The sequence below is a fragment of the Sus scrofa genome, chromosome 16 (assembly GCF_054392235.1).
Source record: "Sus scrofa isolate SSC_HxYL_T2T_F1_AM1 chromosome 16, Sscrofa_HxYL_maternal_Yorkshire_Landrace_v2.0, whole genome shotgun sequence".
In the NCBI taxonomy this organism is placed as follows: Eukaryota; Metazoa; Chordata; class Mammalia; order Artiodactyla; family Suidae; genus Sus; species Sus scrofa.
In genome coordinates, this window is record NC_139398.1 from 34,468,285 (window position 1) to 34,488,997 (window position 20,713).

General features: G+C 40.9%; 1 protein-coding gene across 24 annotated transcripts in view; it reads right to left on the reverse strand.

The window, feature by feature from the left end:
* The window catches only part of CPLANE1 (ciliogenesis and planar polarity effector complex subunit 1), a 120,045-nt gene that overhangs the window by 20,524 nt on the left and 78,808 nt on the right, over window positions 1-20,713 (reverse strand). For 7 of the 24 annotated variants that reach the window (XM_085002109.1, XM_085002108.1, XM_085002101.1 and 4 more), the window contains 6 exons: window positions 15,001-15,290; window positions 13,417-13,504; window positions 9,641-9,760; window positions 4,879-4,909; window positions 4,077-4,208; window positions 2,454-2,619 (listed from right to left, as the gene is read on the reverse strand). In XM_085002109.1, coding sequence (XP_084858235.1) covers window positions 2,454-2,619; window positions 4,077-4,208; window positions 4,879-4,909; window positions 9,641-9,760; window positions 13,417-13,504; window positions 15,001-15,290 — 827 coding nt within the window. Of the gene's footprint in view, window positions 1-2,453; window positions 2,647-4,076; window positions 4,209-4,878; window positions 4,910-9,640; window positions 9,764-13,416; window positions 13,505-15,000; window positions 15,291-20,713 lie in introns of all 24 variants that reach the window. The other 17 variants (XM_085002107.1, XM_085002106.1, XM_085002100.1 and 14 more) reach the window with 3 other exon arrangements.

Consider the following 20,713-nt stretch of genomic DNA (forward strand, 5'->3'; position numbering starts at 1 on the left):
TAGGGCCCCACTCCCTTGGCATATGGAGGTTCCCAGGCTAGGGGTCTAATCGGAGCTGTAGCCACCAGCCTACGCCAGAGCCGCAGCAACGCAGGATCCCAGCCACATCTTGGATCTACACCACAGTTCACAGCAATGCCAGATCCTTAACCCACTGAGCGAGGCCAGGGATTGAACCCGCAACCTCATGGTTCCTAGTCGGATTCATTTCCGCTACACAACGGGAATTCCTCTGCTAGTCAATTTTAAGAGGAAAATTTTATTGTCCACTAATAACAATTTTTGACAGTTTAAAATAATTTTGTTAAGGAAAGTACAAAACACGGTCATATATAATGAAGCTTCCTAGCCCAGCACAAAACTTATAAAAATGTTAAGTCCAGTTTAATAAATGGAAAGCAAAATCTGTTTTAGTGGCAAAATTAATGTTTTATCAAAAGGAGAGATCCTTATCAGCCACATTTAAATGGAATTTAAATGGAAAATAGGAAAATGGAAAATAGGAAAATGTTTAGGACGGAGATGCCTATGCTTTGTACTGTCTTGTGATTTATCTCACCAAGAGCTTGGTTGATAAAGAAGAAATGACTCAGATGGTTAAAACCATCATTTTAATGTTTACCACTTACGGTTTAATGTTAAAAACGTTTACCAGAAATCCACTGCAATGGGTTCATCGTGACCTGAAAACTCTTCCAGACTTATGCACCACGTGGTAAACTGACCAATATCAACTATATATGTCTTATTCCAGAACATTAAGTGTTACAACTGAATTCCTAACGAGGGTAAGCTAAGTCCTTTCACACACAATTGTGTACATAAAAACGTACATGCAGAAGTGGATTCACTTTCTCAAGATGTTATATAGTCATCGATAATAAGATAAAGATTTTATTGATTTCTGATAGAAATACAAAAATTTTAATTATATTAACCCCTCCCTAGTTCCATACCTTTACCCAAACAGAAGCTAAAAATAAACAATTGTCTGTGATATTGAAGAAGCTGTCACAAGAGTCTATGAACCAAACAGATGCCCTCAGTTAATTCATTCTAAATTTGGACATGATTCTAACCATCTGAGCTATCAGCTTGGCTGACAGGGAGGGTAACACGGAAACTCAGCTTCCATGAAGTGAAAGAACACACACATATACACATGCACACTAAGATGCTGGTCTTCGTTATTATTTTTTGGCTGCGCCCATGACATGCAGAAGATTCCAGGCCAGGGATTGAACTCATGCCACAGCAGCAGCCTGAGCCACAGCAGTGACAACACCAGATCCTCTACCCACTGCACCACCAGGGAACTCCGGTAAGATTCTGGTCTTAAAGTAGCCCTGAAGGTCATCACCAGGTCCCCAGAGCTAGCAACAAAATGTTAGCTAACATCTGCATGCTTTCTCCACACACAGGGAAGTAAATTACACGCTTTAACTAACAGTTCACCTACTTTTGCACCATCTGGTGCTTAAATGTGACAACTTTATCTGGAAATTTCACTTATAGAATGTATTCCCCTAACAATGCTGAAAAAAATGAAGTACTATTATGTTTCAGACACAAAGTAAAAGATAAAACTACAATCCACATGTAATCTAAATGTGATTTTCACAGTAATGTAATCATCAAAGTCATTGCTGTTTTGTTTTCTGAAGAAAAACACTTCTAGCCTAGCCATGGTCATGTCCACAGTCAGGGCTTGATAAACAAATGTTGACAGTTTAAAGGGCAGTTGAAACACACACACACACACACACACACACACACACACACACACACACACACAGGTCCCACTGTTTTGCTGGTACCAGATTGGACCACACTTCAGCACACTTTTTCTTTCTTTTTTTTTTTTGTCTTTTTGCCTTTTCTAGGGCCGCTCCTACAGCATATGGAGATTCCCAGACTAGGGGTCGAATCAGAGCTGTAGCCACCGGCCTACATCACAGCCACAGCAACTCGGGATCCAAGCCACGTCTGCGACCTACAGCACAGCTCACGGCAATGCTGGATCCTTAACCCACTGAGCAAGGCCAGGGATCGAACCCACAACCTCATGGTTCCTAGTGGGATTCGTTAACCACTGAACCACAACTGGAACTCCAACACACTTTTTCAACTGCCACTGACTTTCACTGAAAATTAAGAGAATGACTCCAGTTGGTCACTCAATCCCTCAACCTGCCATTTGGTTAAAATGCTAGAGCCATGATTAGCTTGGGGAAGAAAAAATACTTAAGATAGTTCAATGTAACATTGTTTGTAGAACCATGCTATACTTTAAGGTGATTTCTTAACTTTTCCTGACTTAAGTAAAATGCTGCCTTTTCTATCAAAGAAAGAATGCCTCCAAATTATGTTCATCCTTTTCCTGAATATTTGCCAGGAAAAAAATTACACAATATTCTGTGACAATTCCACTACCCTTGGTGCCGCAGACTTACTGGTCTGCTCCTGGGGCAGAAAGGTTCGTGCTCCTGTCCTCTCTTCTCTGCCAGCTGATTCAGGTACTCTGCCATTCTTTCTTTTCGTTTTCTTTTCATCCAGACTTGAATCTCTCTTCTCTCCTCCTCCGTTCTCTGTGGACGTCTACCCGAGGAGGGCTGAATCCTGAGAAATTCAGCCAGCAGAGCATCACTTGATTTTAAATGTGTTGGGGAGATAGGAAGTATCACGACTAAGTACTGTTTCTTTGGAAAGATTATGCCCCATCTTGAAAAGTCATACACTTATGAGCCCTAGTCAACTGGCTCCAATGTGTCCCCTGAAATCCACGGACAAGGATCTCAGGTCCCCAGTGGCCATTTCAGTCTTCTTCCTACTGGACTTCTCTATAACACCTGGTACAACTGGCTTCTCCTTCTGGCTTCTGACTCTCTCTTATCTGAGTCTTTCTCTAACTCACAGACACAATGCAGCCGCCGACATTGGTTCCTTGCTTCTCTGCTCACCACTGCAATTAATGTCTGTAAAGTTTCTGCTGTGGATTTCTCTACGTCTCATCTATTTCCGGACTATCTCGATCACTTCCAAACTTATAATACAGAGATGACTTATAATACAGATAAGCTGCTGCTCTTCTGGATCTGGCCCAGGGAGCCAGCCGAGCCAATGACCAAGCATGCCAGGGATGTTGTGGCTGGCCCCGACCTGTGAGAGACAGGGCTGCCCTGCTGGGTGACTTTGGCTTGATGCCTCACCAGGGAGCCAGCTGTGACTTTCTTAGACCCGCACTGTACTCTGAGATTACTCACTCAACCCTCTCCTTCACAGGTGGGGGGGGTCAGACCTGCCTTGAGGCCTGATGCCTTGCCCACTTCTGATTTTTCCCTTCCTAGGCATTTCTCCCAATAAATCTTGTATATCTAATCCCATCTTGGCCTCTACACAAGGAGTACTGAGCGTGGCCCGAGAAAACAAGTGGTATGAGATGGGGCTTGGGGAAGACTCATCACCCAGTGTGTGAAAAAAACACCATCCTAACTGGAGAGAGGTTGTGCACACAGGCACTGTGGCTTATACCGAATGCCTGCTTTTCTTCTGAGAGTCTGGACTCTTGGTACGTGCCAGGCTGAGGGTGCCCCACCCATCCAGCCCCCAGTAAATCAATAAACCAAGAGGGGTATGTCTCCCAAAGAACATGAGTAGAAGAGCCAGCCTTTATTCTATCAGGCCAGTTCTTGGCCCAGGAAAAGCTGCAAGGAAAAAAAATAGCCTACTGTTCCCAGGAAAAGCTATTTAAAATGTATTCTAAGTGAACATATTTAGGGTAAAGTACTATGAACTCAGTTATTACTTACCTCTAAGAAGAGATATGATAAAATTTATGTTATACTCAGAGTGATGAGACCTTGGGAAAATTCAAAGGATGCAGATGTGTTGTATTAGTTCAATGAACCAGTCCATGTATTGTTGGAGGAGGGGAGGAATGACATACAAACATCACAAAATGTATTTACAAATAAGTCTATTCTAAGCTTCGAATTTGTTTCCAAAACATCACACTAAAATATGGTCAACTTTGAATATTCTCGAACCGGGTTAAAAATGAATTATTCCATGATTACCTGGAGATGCTCCTAGCCTGCTGTTCCGTCAGGCCGAGCTCTTCACTGGAAACTCCATCTTTTGTTATAAGGTCATTGATAATGTCTGCAATATCGGTCAGTTCACTCATCTGAAGTGGATCTACTGAGATACTTCATTTGCAAATGCAATTTGGAAAATAAAAATCAGTATCTATAACTTAACTGCATTAAGCAAAAATGAACACGTAAAACTCTGCTCTCCAAGAGCATAAATGAACACAAAAATGATAAACATTACAACTAATCTCCTTCTATTGCTTTAATTCCAGTAATCCTCAGTGGAAAAGCCAATTCATCAATAATTAATAACTTCAAATGTGCTCTCTTTTTTTGGCTGTGCAGGCACCATGCGAAGGTTCCCAGGCCAGGGATCAAACCCACACCACAGCAGTGACCTGAGCCACAGTAGAGACACCGCTGGATCCCTAACCTGCTGAGCCACCAGGGAATTCCTCATAGGTGCTCTTAAAGGAGCAAACAGGAGGCCTGGGAGCCAACCTCTAACCCGTCCTGCCTATTGAAATATCATCTACTTAGTAAAAGAAAATATAGCAAATGTAAGCTACTGTAGTCTAATTACCTATGCTAAGAGTAAGGGATACAATGTAACAATCTTCAGTTTCTTAAAATACCCCATTCTCAAGGGGAATTACATTCCCTTAATCCCCACAAAAAAATATGCAGTGTAGAAGTTTACATGCACGTGAACAACAAAACTTCCAAACGCACAATTTATATTTAACTGTAAGGAAAATTATGAATTAATTCTTAAGATATTTACCTGTCAAATAACTCATCACTGTTATTCGCACCTTAAAAAAAGAAACAATACTATTAATAAAAATTTCAGGTCAATTATTTTTTCTGTTTTCAATTATTAACCTGATTTAGAAATTATATACCCAGAAATACATATTTTTAAACCTCCAAATTGGTTTAAAGATAAATATGTACAACATATTTATCCTCCTCTTCAATATGCTGTTTGGTAGTGAATATTGTCCACATTTTAAGATTATGACTTTTCTAGTATCCAGAGTGCTCTGAATAGCATACTTTAGGCGGTACAATCTTTCTTTGCTTCACACACAGTTTAGAACACTGGAATGCGATTTACTAAAAAAAGAAAAAAAAATCTTCTGGTGATGTAAAAGTAACACTTTGGGGGAAATATCTAATTTAATTCCAAGAGCCTTTACTTGGAAGAATACAACTCAAAGAATAATTTTGGTTTTTGTTTGTTTTTTGCTTTTCAGTGCCACACATGTGGCATATGGAAGTTCCCAGGCGAGGGGTCAAATCAGAGCTGTAGCCAATGGCCAACACGTCACAGCAATGCTGGGTATGAGCCATGTCTGAGACCTACGCCACAGCTCACGGCAGCACCAGATCCTTAACCCACTGAGCAAGGCCAGGAATCGAACCCCAGTCCTCACAGATACTAGTCAGGTTTGTTTCCACTGAGCCACAATGCGAACTCCACCAAACGATGATTTTGAAATCTTATCCAGGAGTTCCCATCGTGGCTCAGTGGTGAATGAACCCAATTAGCATCTACTGAGGACACAGGTTCAATCCCTGGTCTCGCTCGGTGAGTTAAGGCTCTGGCATTGCCATGAGCTGTGGTGTAGGTCGCAGATGTGACTTGGACCCTGCGTTGCTAGGACTGTGGTGTAGACTGGCAGCTACAGCTCCCATTCAACCCCTAGCCTGGGAACCTCCATATGCCATGGGTGCAGCCCTACAAAGACAACAAACAAACAAACAAAGATAGTCATTTAAAAAAAAAGAAAGAAATCTTGTCCAATAGTAACTACATGTCTTTCAAGCAAAATACTTAGTCTACTCAATTCTCTATAGGTTTAACTCTCAAAAGAGAATTGCATTAATACAGGGAAAAGTGTTCTGACATCTTTTCTCAAAACATTTCCTTGTTAAAATTTTCTTATACTAAAATAAATCCACCCTGTCCCTAAGACTCAGGCATCCACAGGTTTTGTTTTGTTTTGTTTTTTGTGGGGTTTTTTTGGTCTTTTTGCCTTTTATAGGGCTGCTCCCACAGCATATGGAGGTTCCAGGCCATGTCTGCAACCTACACCACAGCTCACAGCAACACCGGATCCTTAACCCTCTGAGCAAGGCCAGGGATCGAACCTGCAACCTCATGGTTCCTAGTCGGATTCATTTACCACTGAGCCACGATGGGAATTCCCACAGGTTTTTAATATTAACTAATTTTGCTTTCCTAAGCACATGCTATTTTGTTTATTAATCCTGTTTATTATCTTTGTTCTCTGAATTTAGTCACTTATGAGCTCATTGCTAATGGTGTAAGTATAGACTAATTAGATAGAAAAGACTGAATACTAAGAATGAAACTGATTCCTCTCATCAAAAGGCAGAAAAGTGTTATATTCAAATAAATACCTTTAAAAGTCGTTACATAAGAAGATTGTATCCTTATTTCATTTTCAAGCCATTTTTGGAACTCTTTCTTTGCAACTGCCTTTACAGTTTACTAAATACAGTAGATCAACTTCATTCCTTGATAATCACAATTCCTTTTTTTTAATTCCAGCCTAATCATCTACTTCACTTATCAGAAACATCTCTGAATAACTTATGGCTGTTAACAAAAATTAAATCCATCCTTTAGTGAATAAATTATTTGCCACTAATAAGAACCCTCAGAAGAATGTGTGAAGAAATGAAATTCAATTTCAAAAGAGCAAATCTGAGTTATTTTTGAATATTAGAAATAACGGAATGACTATACATCTTTCAAAGATACTAACCTTGGAGAAGAAATACCCATCAGGGGACCTAAATTCTGCACTTTTTTTTTTGCTGCATTTGTGGAGAATGGAAGTTCCTGGGACAGGGACTAAACTTGTGCCACAGCAGCAACCCAAGCTTCTGTGGTGACAATACCAGATCCCTAACCCATTGCACCACAAGGGAACTCCTAAATTCTGCACTGTAAAAAAATATTTTAGTTTGGGAGTTTCCCACTGTGGCACAACCGGATCAGTGGCGTCCTGGGAGGACTAGGACACAGGTTTGATCCCCAGCCCAGCACAGTGGGTTAAGGATTGAGCATTGCTGCAGCTGTGGCTTAGATTGTAACCATGGCTTAGATCTGATCCCCTGGCCTGGGAGCTCCATATGCTTCAGGGCGGCCAAAAATGCATAGAAAAAAATACTAGTTTGATTTTGTTTTAAATTTACAACTAAACATTGAATACTAGAGAAAAATATTTCTATTTATCCACTTTGCATGTGTTATCTCATTTATTGGCATTTCTCCTTTTTTTCCCCCCTCTTAGATTCTATTTCAAGAGCTCTTACAGTCCTGAATGAATCGTCTCATTAACCCAGAACTCTCAATTTCCATTTTTCCTAGTACTTTCTTTTCTTCTGCCTTTAAACATTGGGAGTTTGTATTTCTCCCTATTTTAAGACGACCTTTGATTCATATCCTTTATCTACTTCCCATTACTGAGAGAATTCTTAAATTGTTTACAGCTTCTTCAGCCTGTTTTTGTCTGCTCTGTAACCTGCCTTCTTTTACTCTTGATATTACACTGAAAGTCCTCGGAGTCCTTAAGAAAAACTGAATCTTCATTCTTGACTTGCTGGTGGGTTGTGAAACTGATAGCTACTCAACTTATTTTTGAAAATCCCTTCACCACAGTTGGCTCACCCATTTCCCTCACTAGGAGGCTCATTCCCCTCGCTCTCTAAAAAGTGACAGTTCACGGGCTGGTCAGCAGCATTTTCCCATTAAACCACCTTTCTTTCTCTCTCTCTTTTTTTTTTTTTTTTTGGCCACACCCATGACATGAGGAAGTTCCCGGGCCAGGGAGCGAACCTGCACCACAGCAACGACCTGAGTGATAGCAGTGGCCAACACTGGCTCCTTAACCTGCTATGCCACCAGGGAACTCTTAAACAATTTTTCTTGCAGAAAACAGATGCACTCTCTAAGTCTCAACTATACATTTAGGTAAAAGGCTCTTAAATCTATTTTTCAAGCTTAAAGCTCTCAGCAAGCTCCACTTCTCTGTCAAAAACTGAGCCCTTTAATATGGCCACTGATAGGGCCCTGCATCACCTTAAATGTTACATTTGGTCCAAAGGTGCTCTGGAGTTTGACAATGAAACCTGGTCCTATCCTTGCTCCTAGCCTGACAACATGAAACAGACATTCATTCTCTCTTCCTCCTCCTCTTCCATCTGCTTTTTCAGTGAGACTCATCAGCAGTCTGTTCAGAATGACTCTTGTTTCTTCTCCTCCCTCACAATGCTGCCCAGGTCAGATTCACTTAGCAGCTCACTCCTGACCCAGACCTCCAGTCCAGTCTTCCTCTAAACCTCCTCTGCTCAGAATTCACCCGTGATTTCCAAACACAAAATGGAGTTTAAACATCTCAGATACTGACTGGGTCACTTTGCTCTACAGTAGAAAATTGACAGAACACTGTAAACTAACTACAATGGAAAAAAAGAAAAATCATTAAAAAATAAACTTCTCAGATACAGTCAAAACCCAATAAACCTCTTTAAATGCATTTCTTAGTCCTCCCCCATGAGAGGGAAGAGCAGGGGTACTGGTGACCAAGAACCTATAGGAATCAAACAGATTCCCAGCTAAGTGCTTTACATACAACACTCAATCTTCACAACAAGTCTCTGAAGTAGAAATGATTATCCTCATATGATACCAACTGAAATGCAAACGGAATCTAGAGAGCTTAGAGAAACAAAATTACAAATTTTAAAACCAGCTTAATAGCTTTTCTTTAAGTAACAGCAATGCCATTTAAAAATAGCGTTTTTACTGCTTATATTACTTCAATAATGGTAATAAGACATACTGCAAACATTCAGTAAAATCATCATTACTGACCATCAATAATCTGAGGGCAAAAATATATTTCAAAGCTACTATTAGGGTCCAGCTGTGATGTTTAGTATGCCCTGCTATTCTCATGACACAGTGTATTTGTTGGGACTAATGGACAGTATTTTGAATTGCCAGTTCCAAATAAAACCTAATGAACAGTGGCTCTGAACTTATCTAAGTCTCAATATCCTCCACTATACAATGAGGATAATAACAATATCCACCTCACAGGTCAGAATCAACCAGGGTCAATGCATGCAAAAGGCCAACGTCTATTATTTTGTTTTCAAACCCAAACTCTCATAATTGACAAAGTATTAATTTCTCAATTTTTGTAAAAAAGTCAAATAATAGTATAATATACCAGTATAATAGGATAATATTCTAGGTGCTACATATTTAACATTAATAAGTTGCACAGAGATAGGATACATGCTTGCAGCATAGCTTAAGAAGGTGACAAGATGAAGTAGCTCTTCAGGCGAATAGCACAATGTTTAACTTTCCCTTCCCCTCAAACTTATAAATATGCAAAACGGCTTCACAAATGTTTCACAACTCTATTCCCAGTAAGAACTCTTCAGTAGTAATAATATACTGGAGAACAAGCGTAAATGAAGAAACTTAAGAACAATACCAGGAGAAGTCATATTCTGGTCACTGGAAGGGATGACAGCTGAATCAGCAGAAGGAAACACACAGGTTTTCTGACTAGAATGAGTTTCCATTTCTGAAATCTCTTCTTTGTCCCTCTGATCTTCTTTATTCATATTAGTCAGGAAATTCATTAATCCATAGTATATGTCACAATGAAAAGAAAATAATAGAAAAATAATCACATGGAAAAGATACAGCAGCTTATATAAGATGGAGCAGCTTATATCACGTAGCAACAGATTTACATTTACATATTATTCAGATAGCTTTCTACTTACTGTATAATAAATTTATCACTTTAATACTATTAAATAGTATTAAATTACTGTATAATTTAATATTTAAAATTTAAATTCTCCCATAGTTAAAAAAATACTAAATTTATTATCAACTTCAGAAAGCATATATCAAGCTACAGTGGACAGGCCCATGCTCTGTTACAAAACACAGAAGAAATGCTAAATTGAAAAAAAAAAAAAAAACAGATTCATACACAACCAAAACCTGTAAATAAATCTCTTGGTGCCATAAAAGAAAAAGGAATTCAAAGCTGGACAATAAATGGGCAATGGTGCCGGCATAGTCCACAGAGGAACAGGAAATGTTTCTGTGGACTGCAGGGAGGGGAACAGAGCTACCTTCCTACAACCTAGAGGATAGTTCTGTCCATAAAATGGGGATACGAAAAACTCTCCTCTGGAGAAGCAGCAAAGAAGTTTTCTATCTGCCTGGATAGTGGATGGGAGAAAAATAAAAGTCAACTATGAGAAACAGAAACCCCTGTCTTACCACAGGCAGGTGTGGGATCTGAATTTACACTGTCTATATAGTACAGTAACTCCAAGGTAAAACACATATATAAAAACTTGTCCCCATATATTTTCTACTTCAGTAACAGTAAGAAGTCAATACAAAATCACTCCAGAGAAAAACATATATAACCTAACAGAAGCTTCTCTATACGATAAGTTCATGATAAAAAATTACAACTCACACAAAGAAACAAGCAACCATGAAAGAGTCAGTATGCAGATTTGACAATTGAGAGTGTGTACACACAAGGTAAAATAATCTTAAAGAGCATAAATATTACTAGAATAATTAAACAGATAAAATACAAACCACAATAAAAGAACAAGAGAATACATCCAAACAACAGAGAGATCTGAAAAAGAAATCAATAAAACTTCTAAACATTAAGAATGTGCTCATCAAAATTAAAATTCTATAGCAGGAGTTCCTGTCGTGGCGCAGAGGAAACAAATCCGACCAGGAACCCTGACGTTGCGGGTTCCATCCCTGGCCTCGTTCAGTGGGTTCAGGATCTGGTGTTGCTGTGAGCTGTGGTGTAGGTTGCAGAGGAGGCTCAGATCCTGTGTTGCTGTGGCTGTGGCGTAGGCCGGCAGCTGTGGCTCCGATTCAAGCCCCTAGCATGGGAGCCTCCATATGCTGTGGGTGTGGCCCTAAAAAGCAAAATAAATAAATAAAGTAAAATAAAATAAAATAAAATCCTATAGCAAGGAAGAGACAGCAGGAAAGAGAACTAGTTTACTGAGAGAGAGAGAGAGCTGAGGAAATATCCTGAGCACATCACTGAGAGAAAAAAAGGTGGAACTTAAGAAGTGGTTAGGAGTTCCCACTGTGACTCAGTAGGTTAAGAACCCAACATCGTGTCTGTGAGGATGTGGGTTTGATCCACGGCCTTGCTCAGTGCCTTAAGGATCCAGTGTTGCCACAAGCTCCAGCACAGGTCACAAATGTGGCTCGGATCCAGTGTTGCCATGGCTGTGGTGTAGGCCGGCAGCTACAGCTCTGCTTCAACCCCTACTCTGGGAACTTTCATATACACATGTGTGGCCATTAAAAAAAAAAAAATGTGGTTAAGAGACAGGGAATGGTGTGAGACGGTCCAACATACCTCTAACAAGTGTTCAGAAAACAGAACAGAAAGAATGGGGAGCAAGTAGTACTCCAAAAGAAAACATGAAAAATTCCCATTGCTAAACCTGTGAATTAAAGAATCATTTCTACTCCCATACAGAATAAATCAAAAGAAATATACACCTAGACACACTGTGTCAAAAATTCAAAATAAACCGAAACTAAAGAGAAAACTTTAGAGGCAGTCAGAGATAAATGAACAACAACTAGACAGACAGCATCTGTGTGTTATAAACTTAGCAATTAGAGATGTCAGTAGAAAGTGGAACGATAACTTTAAAATGCTGAGGGGAAAATAAGCTTCTACCTGGAATTAACTCTGTACTTGGCTATAATCCATCACCCGCAAATTGTAGTAAAATTAAAACTATTTTCAAAGACTGAGAGGAGTTGCTATTACAGACTCTAGCTGAAACAACTCATAAAGGAAGGGAGAAGGGAACAGTCCTCAAAGAAGGAGATGAAAGCAGCAACTGTGGGCAACAGGAGCCCAGGACGGAAGATGCCAGAGAGCACCTCAGACAACTGGGATAAGGATTATTTGATGAAGTTTGTGTTTTGGTTTCATATATTCATTTTTTACATATTTATATTATTAAATGTATAACTTTTTTAAAAAAGGGAAGCAATTAAGAGCAAAGAAACTGGCAAATGATCACAAATTCAAATTAATATTGACTCAAAAAATAAAAGACAAAAGACACTAAGTGAGCAGGTAAAAAACAAGGTCAACTAAAATATTAAAAAGTAATATCAAAAAAAAAAAGATATGAAGGGGCAGATTGATGTTAAAAGCTCTAAAGTCCTTATATTGTTTGGGAAGTAAATATACTTGTACCAACACTCGACTCTGAATGTTGAAAATTCAAGAATGATCACTAAGAGGTTAAAAATAGAATGTATAATTTCTGAACAAATAGAAGCGGAAAAGAGAATATAGAAAGCTCAATCCAATAGAAGAAAGAAGGACAAAAAGTAAAGAAAAATACAGAGTAAACAGGAAGCACAAAATAAAATATAAATAAGCACAAAGATATCAACCACAGACAACCGGCAGCCTCAGCACAAAGCTCGGTGTGATTCTTAGCAGTGTGGCCAGTGGTGTGGGCAGCCCACACTGCCCTACTCTGTACAAAAGCCAAAGGAGCTTATAGCATCAGCTTCTCGGGGGCGGGGGGGGGGGTGTGGGGGGGGCGCAGGTGGAAGCCAATCACATTACCACCAAAATAAACCTAATCTAGGAGTTTAGGTGCAGCAGAAATGAATCCAACTAGGAACCATGAAGTTGTGGGTTTGAGTTCCCTGGCCTCACTCAGGGGGTTAAGGATCCAGCCTTGCTGTGAGCTGTGATGTATGTACGTCGCAGATGTGGCTCGGATCTGACATTGCTGTGGCTGTGGTGTAGGCTGGCGGCTACAGCTCCAATTGGACCCCTAGCCTGGGAACCTCCATGTGCCAAGGGTCCGGCCTTAAAAGGACAAAAGCCAAAAAAAAAACAAAAAACAAAAACAAACCCAAAAACCAAAAAAAAAACCTAATCTAAAAATCAGGGGACTTGGCAAAGAATATAAAAAAGAATATGTGTGGGTGTGTGGGTGTGTGTGTGTATAACTTTGCTATACAGCAGAAATTGCCATAACATTGTAAATCAGCTCTAACAAATTTTTTAAATAACATTTTAAAAAATGAACAAAAATCAGGAGACTAATGGCTTCGGCTCACACATGAAAACGATTCCCACTTCTGGCACTCCCAAAAGGCAATACTTATTCTTTCAAAGAAACACTTCAGTCCCATCCCGGGCCCCTCACAAACCTTCTTCAGAGATGCTAATGGTTTTTGAAGGCAATGTTTTCTCAGATTCAGGACCAGAAGATAGTTCAGTGTGATTCACAGGTTCAACCTGTAGAAAAACACACAGGCAAAATAACTGCTGTACATTTCTTAGCTTGATAATTTCAAAATATCACCAACAATTTTACATAGGTTTTACACATTTGCATTAATGAAACAAATGAAAGAATAGGTTAAATCCAATATGAGCTAAATGGTGAGAACTGATGAAGAGGAGTAAATTTTTACTTATCTTATATCTTAACTGATTTAATCTTTTAGGAGCTTAGCTCAGGAAAGCGGCATCATATAATTTTAGAATGAGGAGGAATATTATCTACCATCTAGACAAAACTTATTTACATAGTTCACAATCATTTCATTTATTTTTTTCATTGAAGTAGAGTTGACATACAATGCTATAGTAGTTTTGGATGTATAACATAGTAATTTTGTATTTATATATCAAACACACACACTATACAAAGTTATTACAATATTATTTTCCCTGTTCTGTACATTATATACTAATGACTTATTTATAGTTAGTAGTTTGTGCCTCTTAATCCAACTCACCTATTTAACACCGTCTCCCACCTCCCTCCCTCCTAGTAACCACTGGTAGTCTCTGTATCCATGAGTCTATTTCTGTTTTATTTGTTCATTTGTTTTAGGTTTTTTAGACCATCTCTGTCTCTTCAACAAAGAACTGGCATCATTAAAAAGTCTATAAGTAACTGGAGATCCCATCGTGGCGCAGTGGTTAACGAATCCGACCGGGAACCATGAGGTTGCGGGTTTGATCCCTGGCCTGGCTCAGTGAGTTAAGGATCTGGCATTGCCGTGAGCTGTGGTGTAGGTCGCAGACGCGACTTGGATCCCGCGTTGCTGAGGCCCTGGTGTAGGCCAGTGGCTACAGCTCCGATTAGACCCCTAGCCTGGGAACCTCCACATGCCAGAGGCCTGCAGCCCTAGAAAAGGCAAAAAAAAAAAAAAAAAAAAAAAAAAAAAAGGTCTAAAAGTAACAAATGCTGGAGAGCGTGTGGAGAAAAGAGAACGTGTGCACTGTTGGTGGAAATTAAAACTGGTGCAGTTTCCTCAAAAAAACTAAAAATACATCTACCCTACAATTCAGCAACTCCACTTTGATTATTTATCCAAAGAAAACAAAACTTTTCATCTTCAAGATAAGGATCAGAGAAATTCAATGACTTTCAAATCCAAAACAAGGATTTGAACCTATGTCTTTAAGGCCCCCAGCTGGTGCTTGTCCACAGTATTCCCCTGCCTCTTCCAGGCCCAGAAGCTGTTTTCTGAAACTAAAATGGGCAAGTCAAAATCTCTGCAGTTATGTGTGCGTGATAATAAGATGAGAACCTTTTAAACCAATATGCCAAACCTTTCATTTAAATCAATTCTCTTTCCTTCAAAGTAGGTTGAGAAACCCTAGCTTAAAGAAACCCAGTACTCCGTTTTTGAAAAATCAAGAGTCTACAATTATAGCACAGTACAAATCTAATAAGTAGGTAATGAACAAAAAACTATTTTAAAATAAAGACAGTCTACCTTAACACAATGTTGGTCTAGCAGTATGTGTCTGGGGTACTCCTGCTCTATGTTTTCAGCAATATTCTGTATTGCCAACAGCTGTTCATCAATTTTCTGAAGCTTTGAGGTGATATGCTCTAGTCGGCGAGCTGTAGAGCTGGGTGCAGGACGAGCTGCAAGACGAGCTGCAGGACGAGGTGCAGGGTCAGTTTCAGAGACTTCCTGCAGTAGTTCCCACAGTGGATAAAGTTCTGCAGCATCTGACTTTGAGCTCTGTTCTTTGAACTGAAAATCTGGCTTCAGCATATCTAAATATTAAGAAAGGTAATAGCAGAACTGACTATTATTAAGAAATAAGTACATGCTGATGATCTAATTTTGGATGACCTCATTTTAAGTCAACAAATCAGTTTTAATTAATATACTTAGAAACACCATTTCAGCTTTCTGACTTCTGAGATTGTTCTCTGTTGTGAGACAAGAATACACTACCGCAAAAACTCCACATACAAGAGAATCTGAATGTTACCTCATCTTCTGCTATAAAAATACACAAAAACAAAAAACAACTTTAGTATTTTTATGATTTTTTAAAACTCTACTTGAGGGAGTTCCCATCGTGGCTCAGGGGTAACAAACCTGACTAGTATCCATGAGGATGTGGGAGTTCCTTGGTGGTACAGCAGGTTCAGTACCCTGAGTCACCACTGCTGTGACAAGGGTTCAATCCCTGGCCTGGGAACTTCTGCATGCTGCCAGCATAGCCAAAAAGAAAGAAAAGGAGGCAGGTTTGATCCCTGGCCTAGCTCAGTGAGTTAAGGATCCAGCATTGCCAGGAGCTGTGAAGGTCACAGCCACTGCTTGGATCTGGTGTTGCTGTGGCTGTGATGTAGACCTGCAGTGGCAGCTCTGATTGGACCCTGGCCTGGAAACTTCCAAATGCCGTGGGTACAGCCCTAAAAACCAAAATACATACATACATACACACATACATGAATAACTCACTCTGCTTGAAAACCAACAATGTCACACAGTCAAAGTCAGGTTCAGTGTTGGCCATTACTGCTTCTAGGTGGGATCCCAGGCAAACATGAAACCTCCCACGACCAATAGCACAGCCCATGATTCTCTACTCTTAAATTCAACTGATTCTTGTCCCAAATTTGAAACCTTCAGGCTTCTCCTCTCCTTTCCCAGTTGTCATCCTGGCCAGCTCTTCTGCCACCCACTCCTTCTACCCTTCAATAACTGCCAGGGCGCCAGCCTCAGTGCAGGTCTCTTCCAACCCACCCACCCACCATCCCTGAGTGAGGTCCCGGGTACACTGCTGACTCTCACATCCAAACAGCACTCTCTCTGAGCTCCAGCCCGAAATCCACCTGTGTCCTGATGTCTCATTTAAGTTGTCCCCAAAGCGGATCAGACCAAACTCATGGCTCCCGCTCTTCTACCTTGCACCTTCCTCCTGATTCCCCAGCTCAGGGAATTGCACTATCATTCACCCAGTTTCCCAAGCGAGGGGCCTGAGAGCCTTTCTTCACATCCAACGTGACACCAAAAACTGATGATCTACCTGCTGATCATGTCCTCATTCCTACCGCACTGCTTAGCTGAGGCTTTCACAATCGATGAACCCCAAACAGTATCTGTATCTCTAACTTATTTCACTCCTCTCTAGCCCAACTGCCACTCAAGCCTTAGAGAGACCTTATAAAACATAAATCTGACAGCGTTCCTTTTCCACCTGAAATCCCTCAGTGTTTCTCTAATGCCTTCACCTTAAAAGTTCAAATGCCTTAGTATGAGAGGCCATGGTACTGTCTTTCCTGGCCTACCTATCCAGCTCATCTCTTGCTATTTCTTTAAAAAACAAAAAGTCCAAGCACACAGTACTTTAATTTTCTCAAATTCAGCAAGCTCCATCAAGCCTGAGTCACTGCACAGTCTATTCTTTCCATCGGTGCGCACCTCTCACTAAATCCTACTTTTAGGATTCCACTTGGGTGTGTCTCCGCCTAACTGGCCCCAATCCCCAGAAATGGATTAGATGCTGTATTCCCCAACGATCTCATCCTTATCACCGTAACAGTATGCCCCATGCGGTATCATACTCCTCTCTTTACTCCTCTGCCCTCCTTTCCCCCCAAATGGGAGCCCACAGACAGAGAGCCTTCTTTAGTCCTGATGTATTGTTCCTAACTTAGTGTTTGGCGAATGAAGAGCAGGTCAACTGAGGAGGAGGATGCCTGTCATACCTAACTCACAGAGGTTTTGTATAGATCAAATTATGCAACAACATACTCTGAAAAATGTGAATCACTAACCAAATGTAAGTAGTGATGACACTGCAGCCCAGTGTAAAGTGAAGCTTCCCCTGAGAAGGTGACGGTCAGTTTCATTGCTGCCAATGGCCGTCATATTCTCCTCTCCTACCTCTGGCCCTACCCTTTGTCGCTTGACTCTTACAATACTTTACTGCCTATCCGCGTTTCTTGGCAGCTTCAAGTGTCTCCCTTAATCACTCAGGAAAGAATCTGGTGTGCAAACGTCAAATAGGAAATCCAGCAAAAGAGATGGATGTGCTCAAAATCTGGAACGGCCTACACACACAACGAAACTACCTTCCCTTTCTACAGAGAATCTGTTCCACTCCCATCATCTAACAGAAACAATCCCTGAGGAGGGTTAAAAACTGAGCTTCACTGACCCTGCAATGCTCTCCCTCTGCCTAGCAAAGCTCTGCTGGCCATTACTGACTGTGTATCTACTGGACACAATTTCTAACAGAGGAAGCTATGGTCATCCAAAATGGTGAGCAGGTCTCACTAAAACAGAAATCTATTTATTTGTCTTGCTTTTGGTTTTGGTTTTAAAAACTTAAGAACCCTGTCCCTCACTTCTGTTTTTTCTTATAATACCAAGCCCACTGAACTCTACCGTGTGACTATATTCTGAGTCTTTAAAGTATATTATGTATATACCATGATGGAATTTAATTTCAAAATTATAAAACTCTTCCCTTTGTTTTTGTTTTTGTTTGTCTTTTTAGGGCCGCACCTGCAGAATATGGAGGTTCCCATGCTAGGGATCAAATCGAAGCTACAGCTGCCAGCCTACGCCACAGCCACAGCAACGCGGGATACAAGCCATGTCTGCAACCTACACCATAGCTCATGGCAATACTGGATCCTTAACCCACTCAACGAGGCCAGGGATCAAACCAGAGTCCTCATGGATGCCAGTCGGGTTCATTAACCACTGAGCCACAATGGGAACTCCCAACTCTTCCTTTTAAACTGGCATTTTAAAGTACTTCTCTTTAACAAGAGTAGAAAGGTCCACTGACATATTTTCAAGACCAATCTCCCCAGGGAAGGATCTTTCAAAAGGCTGAATATAGACTTGATCTCACTGATAGAGGAAATTAACTTGTAGCTTATAGTCATTTGAAATGCTGCCTTAAGATATTCAGGGATCACAGAGAGATAAGACTGGTTCCAGTCTGTCAGAATTTCATAGGTCAACTAGTTGAAAATGAAGGGAAATTAACAAGGTATTTAAGTAGCTACAGACATCTGGCTAGCTGCAACCATCATGACAACCCTAGGAGGTTGTGTCCTACAGTGATTTAAGTGAGGATCCCATAAAGTTAATTTACTTGCAAAAGTTTCCAAGCTAATAAGTACCAGGGCTGAGAATGAAACCCAGGTCTATTGCATTTGTTTGTGTTTGTTTTTTATGGCTGCACCAGTGGCATATGGAAGTTCCTGGGCCAGGAATTAAACTTGAGCTGCAGCACCAAACTATGCCAAAGCTGCAGCAATGCCAGATCCTTTAACCCACCGTACCAGGCTGGCGACCAAACTGGGCCTCCACAGCGATCCAACCTGTTGCAGTCATATTCTTCTTTTTTTTTTTTTTTTTTTTTGTCTTTTTGTCTTTTCTAGGGCCGCACCTGAGACATATGGAGGTTCCCAGGCTAGGGGTCAAATCAGAGCTGTTGCTGTCAGCCTACATCACAGCCACAGCAACACAGATCCTTAACCCACTGAGCGAGGCCAGGGATCAAACCTGCAACCTCATGGCACTAAGCCACGACAGGAACTCCTGCAGTCATATTCTTAACTCACTGCACCACAGTGGGAACTCCTATTCTATTTGAATCTAAAAGTCAAACTCGGAGTTCCTGTCATGGCGCAGTGGTTAATGAATCCGACTAGGAACCATGAGATTGCAGGTTTGATCCCTGCCCTTGCTCAGTGGGTTAACGATCCGGCGTTGCCATGAGCTGTGGTGTAGGTTGCAGATGCGGCTCGGATCCGGTGTTGCCGTGGCTCTGGCGTAGGCCGGTGGCTACAGCTCCAATTCGACCCCTAGCCTGGGAACCTCCATATGCCACGGGAAGCAGCCCTTGAAAAGGCAAAAAGACAAAAAGACAAAAAAAAAAAAAAAAAAAAAAAGAAAGCCAAACTCTAGGAGTTTCCTGGTGGCTTGGAGGGTTAAAGATCTGGCTTTGTGACTGCAGCAGCTTGAGTCACTACTGTGGCATGGATTTGAGCCCCGGCCTGGGAACTTTTCTATGCCATGGGTGGATGGTGGGTGGATAAATGAATGAATGAATAGCCAAGATCTTTTCACTTCCTCCACACACCTTCCCAGCCTGAGAGACTGCTAGCTTCATCCATCCTTGCTCCACTACTTATGCACCTAGCAGCCTCATGACAGAGGAGAGAGAGGACAAAGTCCTCAAAATCTGAAAGACTGGCACTTACAGTTACAGGATGCGTGCCCTAGCACATCCTGAGATGAAGTTTCCCTGCCTCCCGTCCCTTTCTTGCTCCTCCTATCTCCTGAGTGCCTGTTGTCGATACACAATGGACAGACAGTGCCGAACTCTACACCCAAACGTCTGATGATGACAAGACTGGGTTCATCTCTCCCAACAGTTATGGACGCCAGAAGAGACACTGGGTCTCTGTTATAGGAATTCTGATCGCACATTTGATTAATTCAATAATTCGCAGCATAACTTTAGATTTTAGAGAAACATTCTTAGAGATCTTGCAAATATTTTTATATCAGGTTAATAATACAACCTGATTTATGACCATATACCTGAATATTTTACTAATAAAGTACTGTTGGCTACCATGCCTGTGTTTTTTCTATGTGCTATTCTAGAATTTTCCACCTTTTTTTTTCCTTTTTCTTAATTTTATGGCCACACCCATGGCATATGGAAGTTCCCAGGCCAGGGGACAAATCCAAGCCACAGCTGTGACTTACACCACAGCTGTGGCATAGCCAGATCCTTTAACCCGTTGTGCCAGGCCGGGAATCAAACCTATACCTACATGGTGACTCAAGCCACTACAGTCAGATTCTTAAACCACTGTACCATAGCAGGAACTCCTTCCCACCTTCTAAAATATGAGAATTCTTTTTTTCCCTCCTTTTTGGCCATGGCATGTAGCAGCTTGATGTGGAATCTCAGTTCCCAGACCAGGGATTGAACCCGGGCCATAGCGGTGAAAGTGCTGAGTCCTAACCACTAGACCACCAGAGAACTCCCTGAGAATTCCTTTTTAACACCAAAACACTCATAAAATCCCATAGGGTATTTATTTTTAGCCTCGTTAATTAAGGACAGACATATGCACATATAGATTTGTAGTTTCCTTGCAAAATATCTCTGGGTTCCAGCTTTCAACCAATGACTCTATCTCATTTG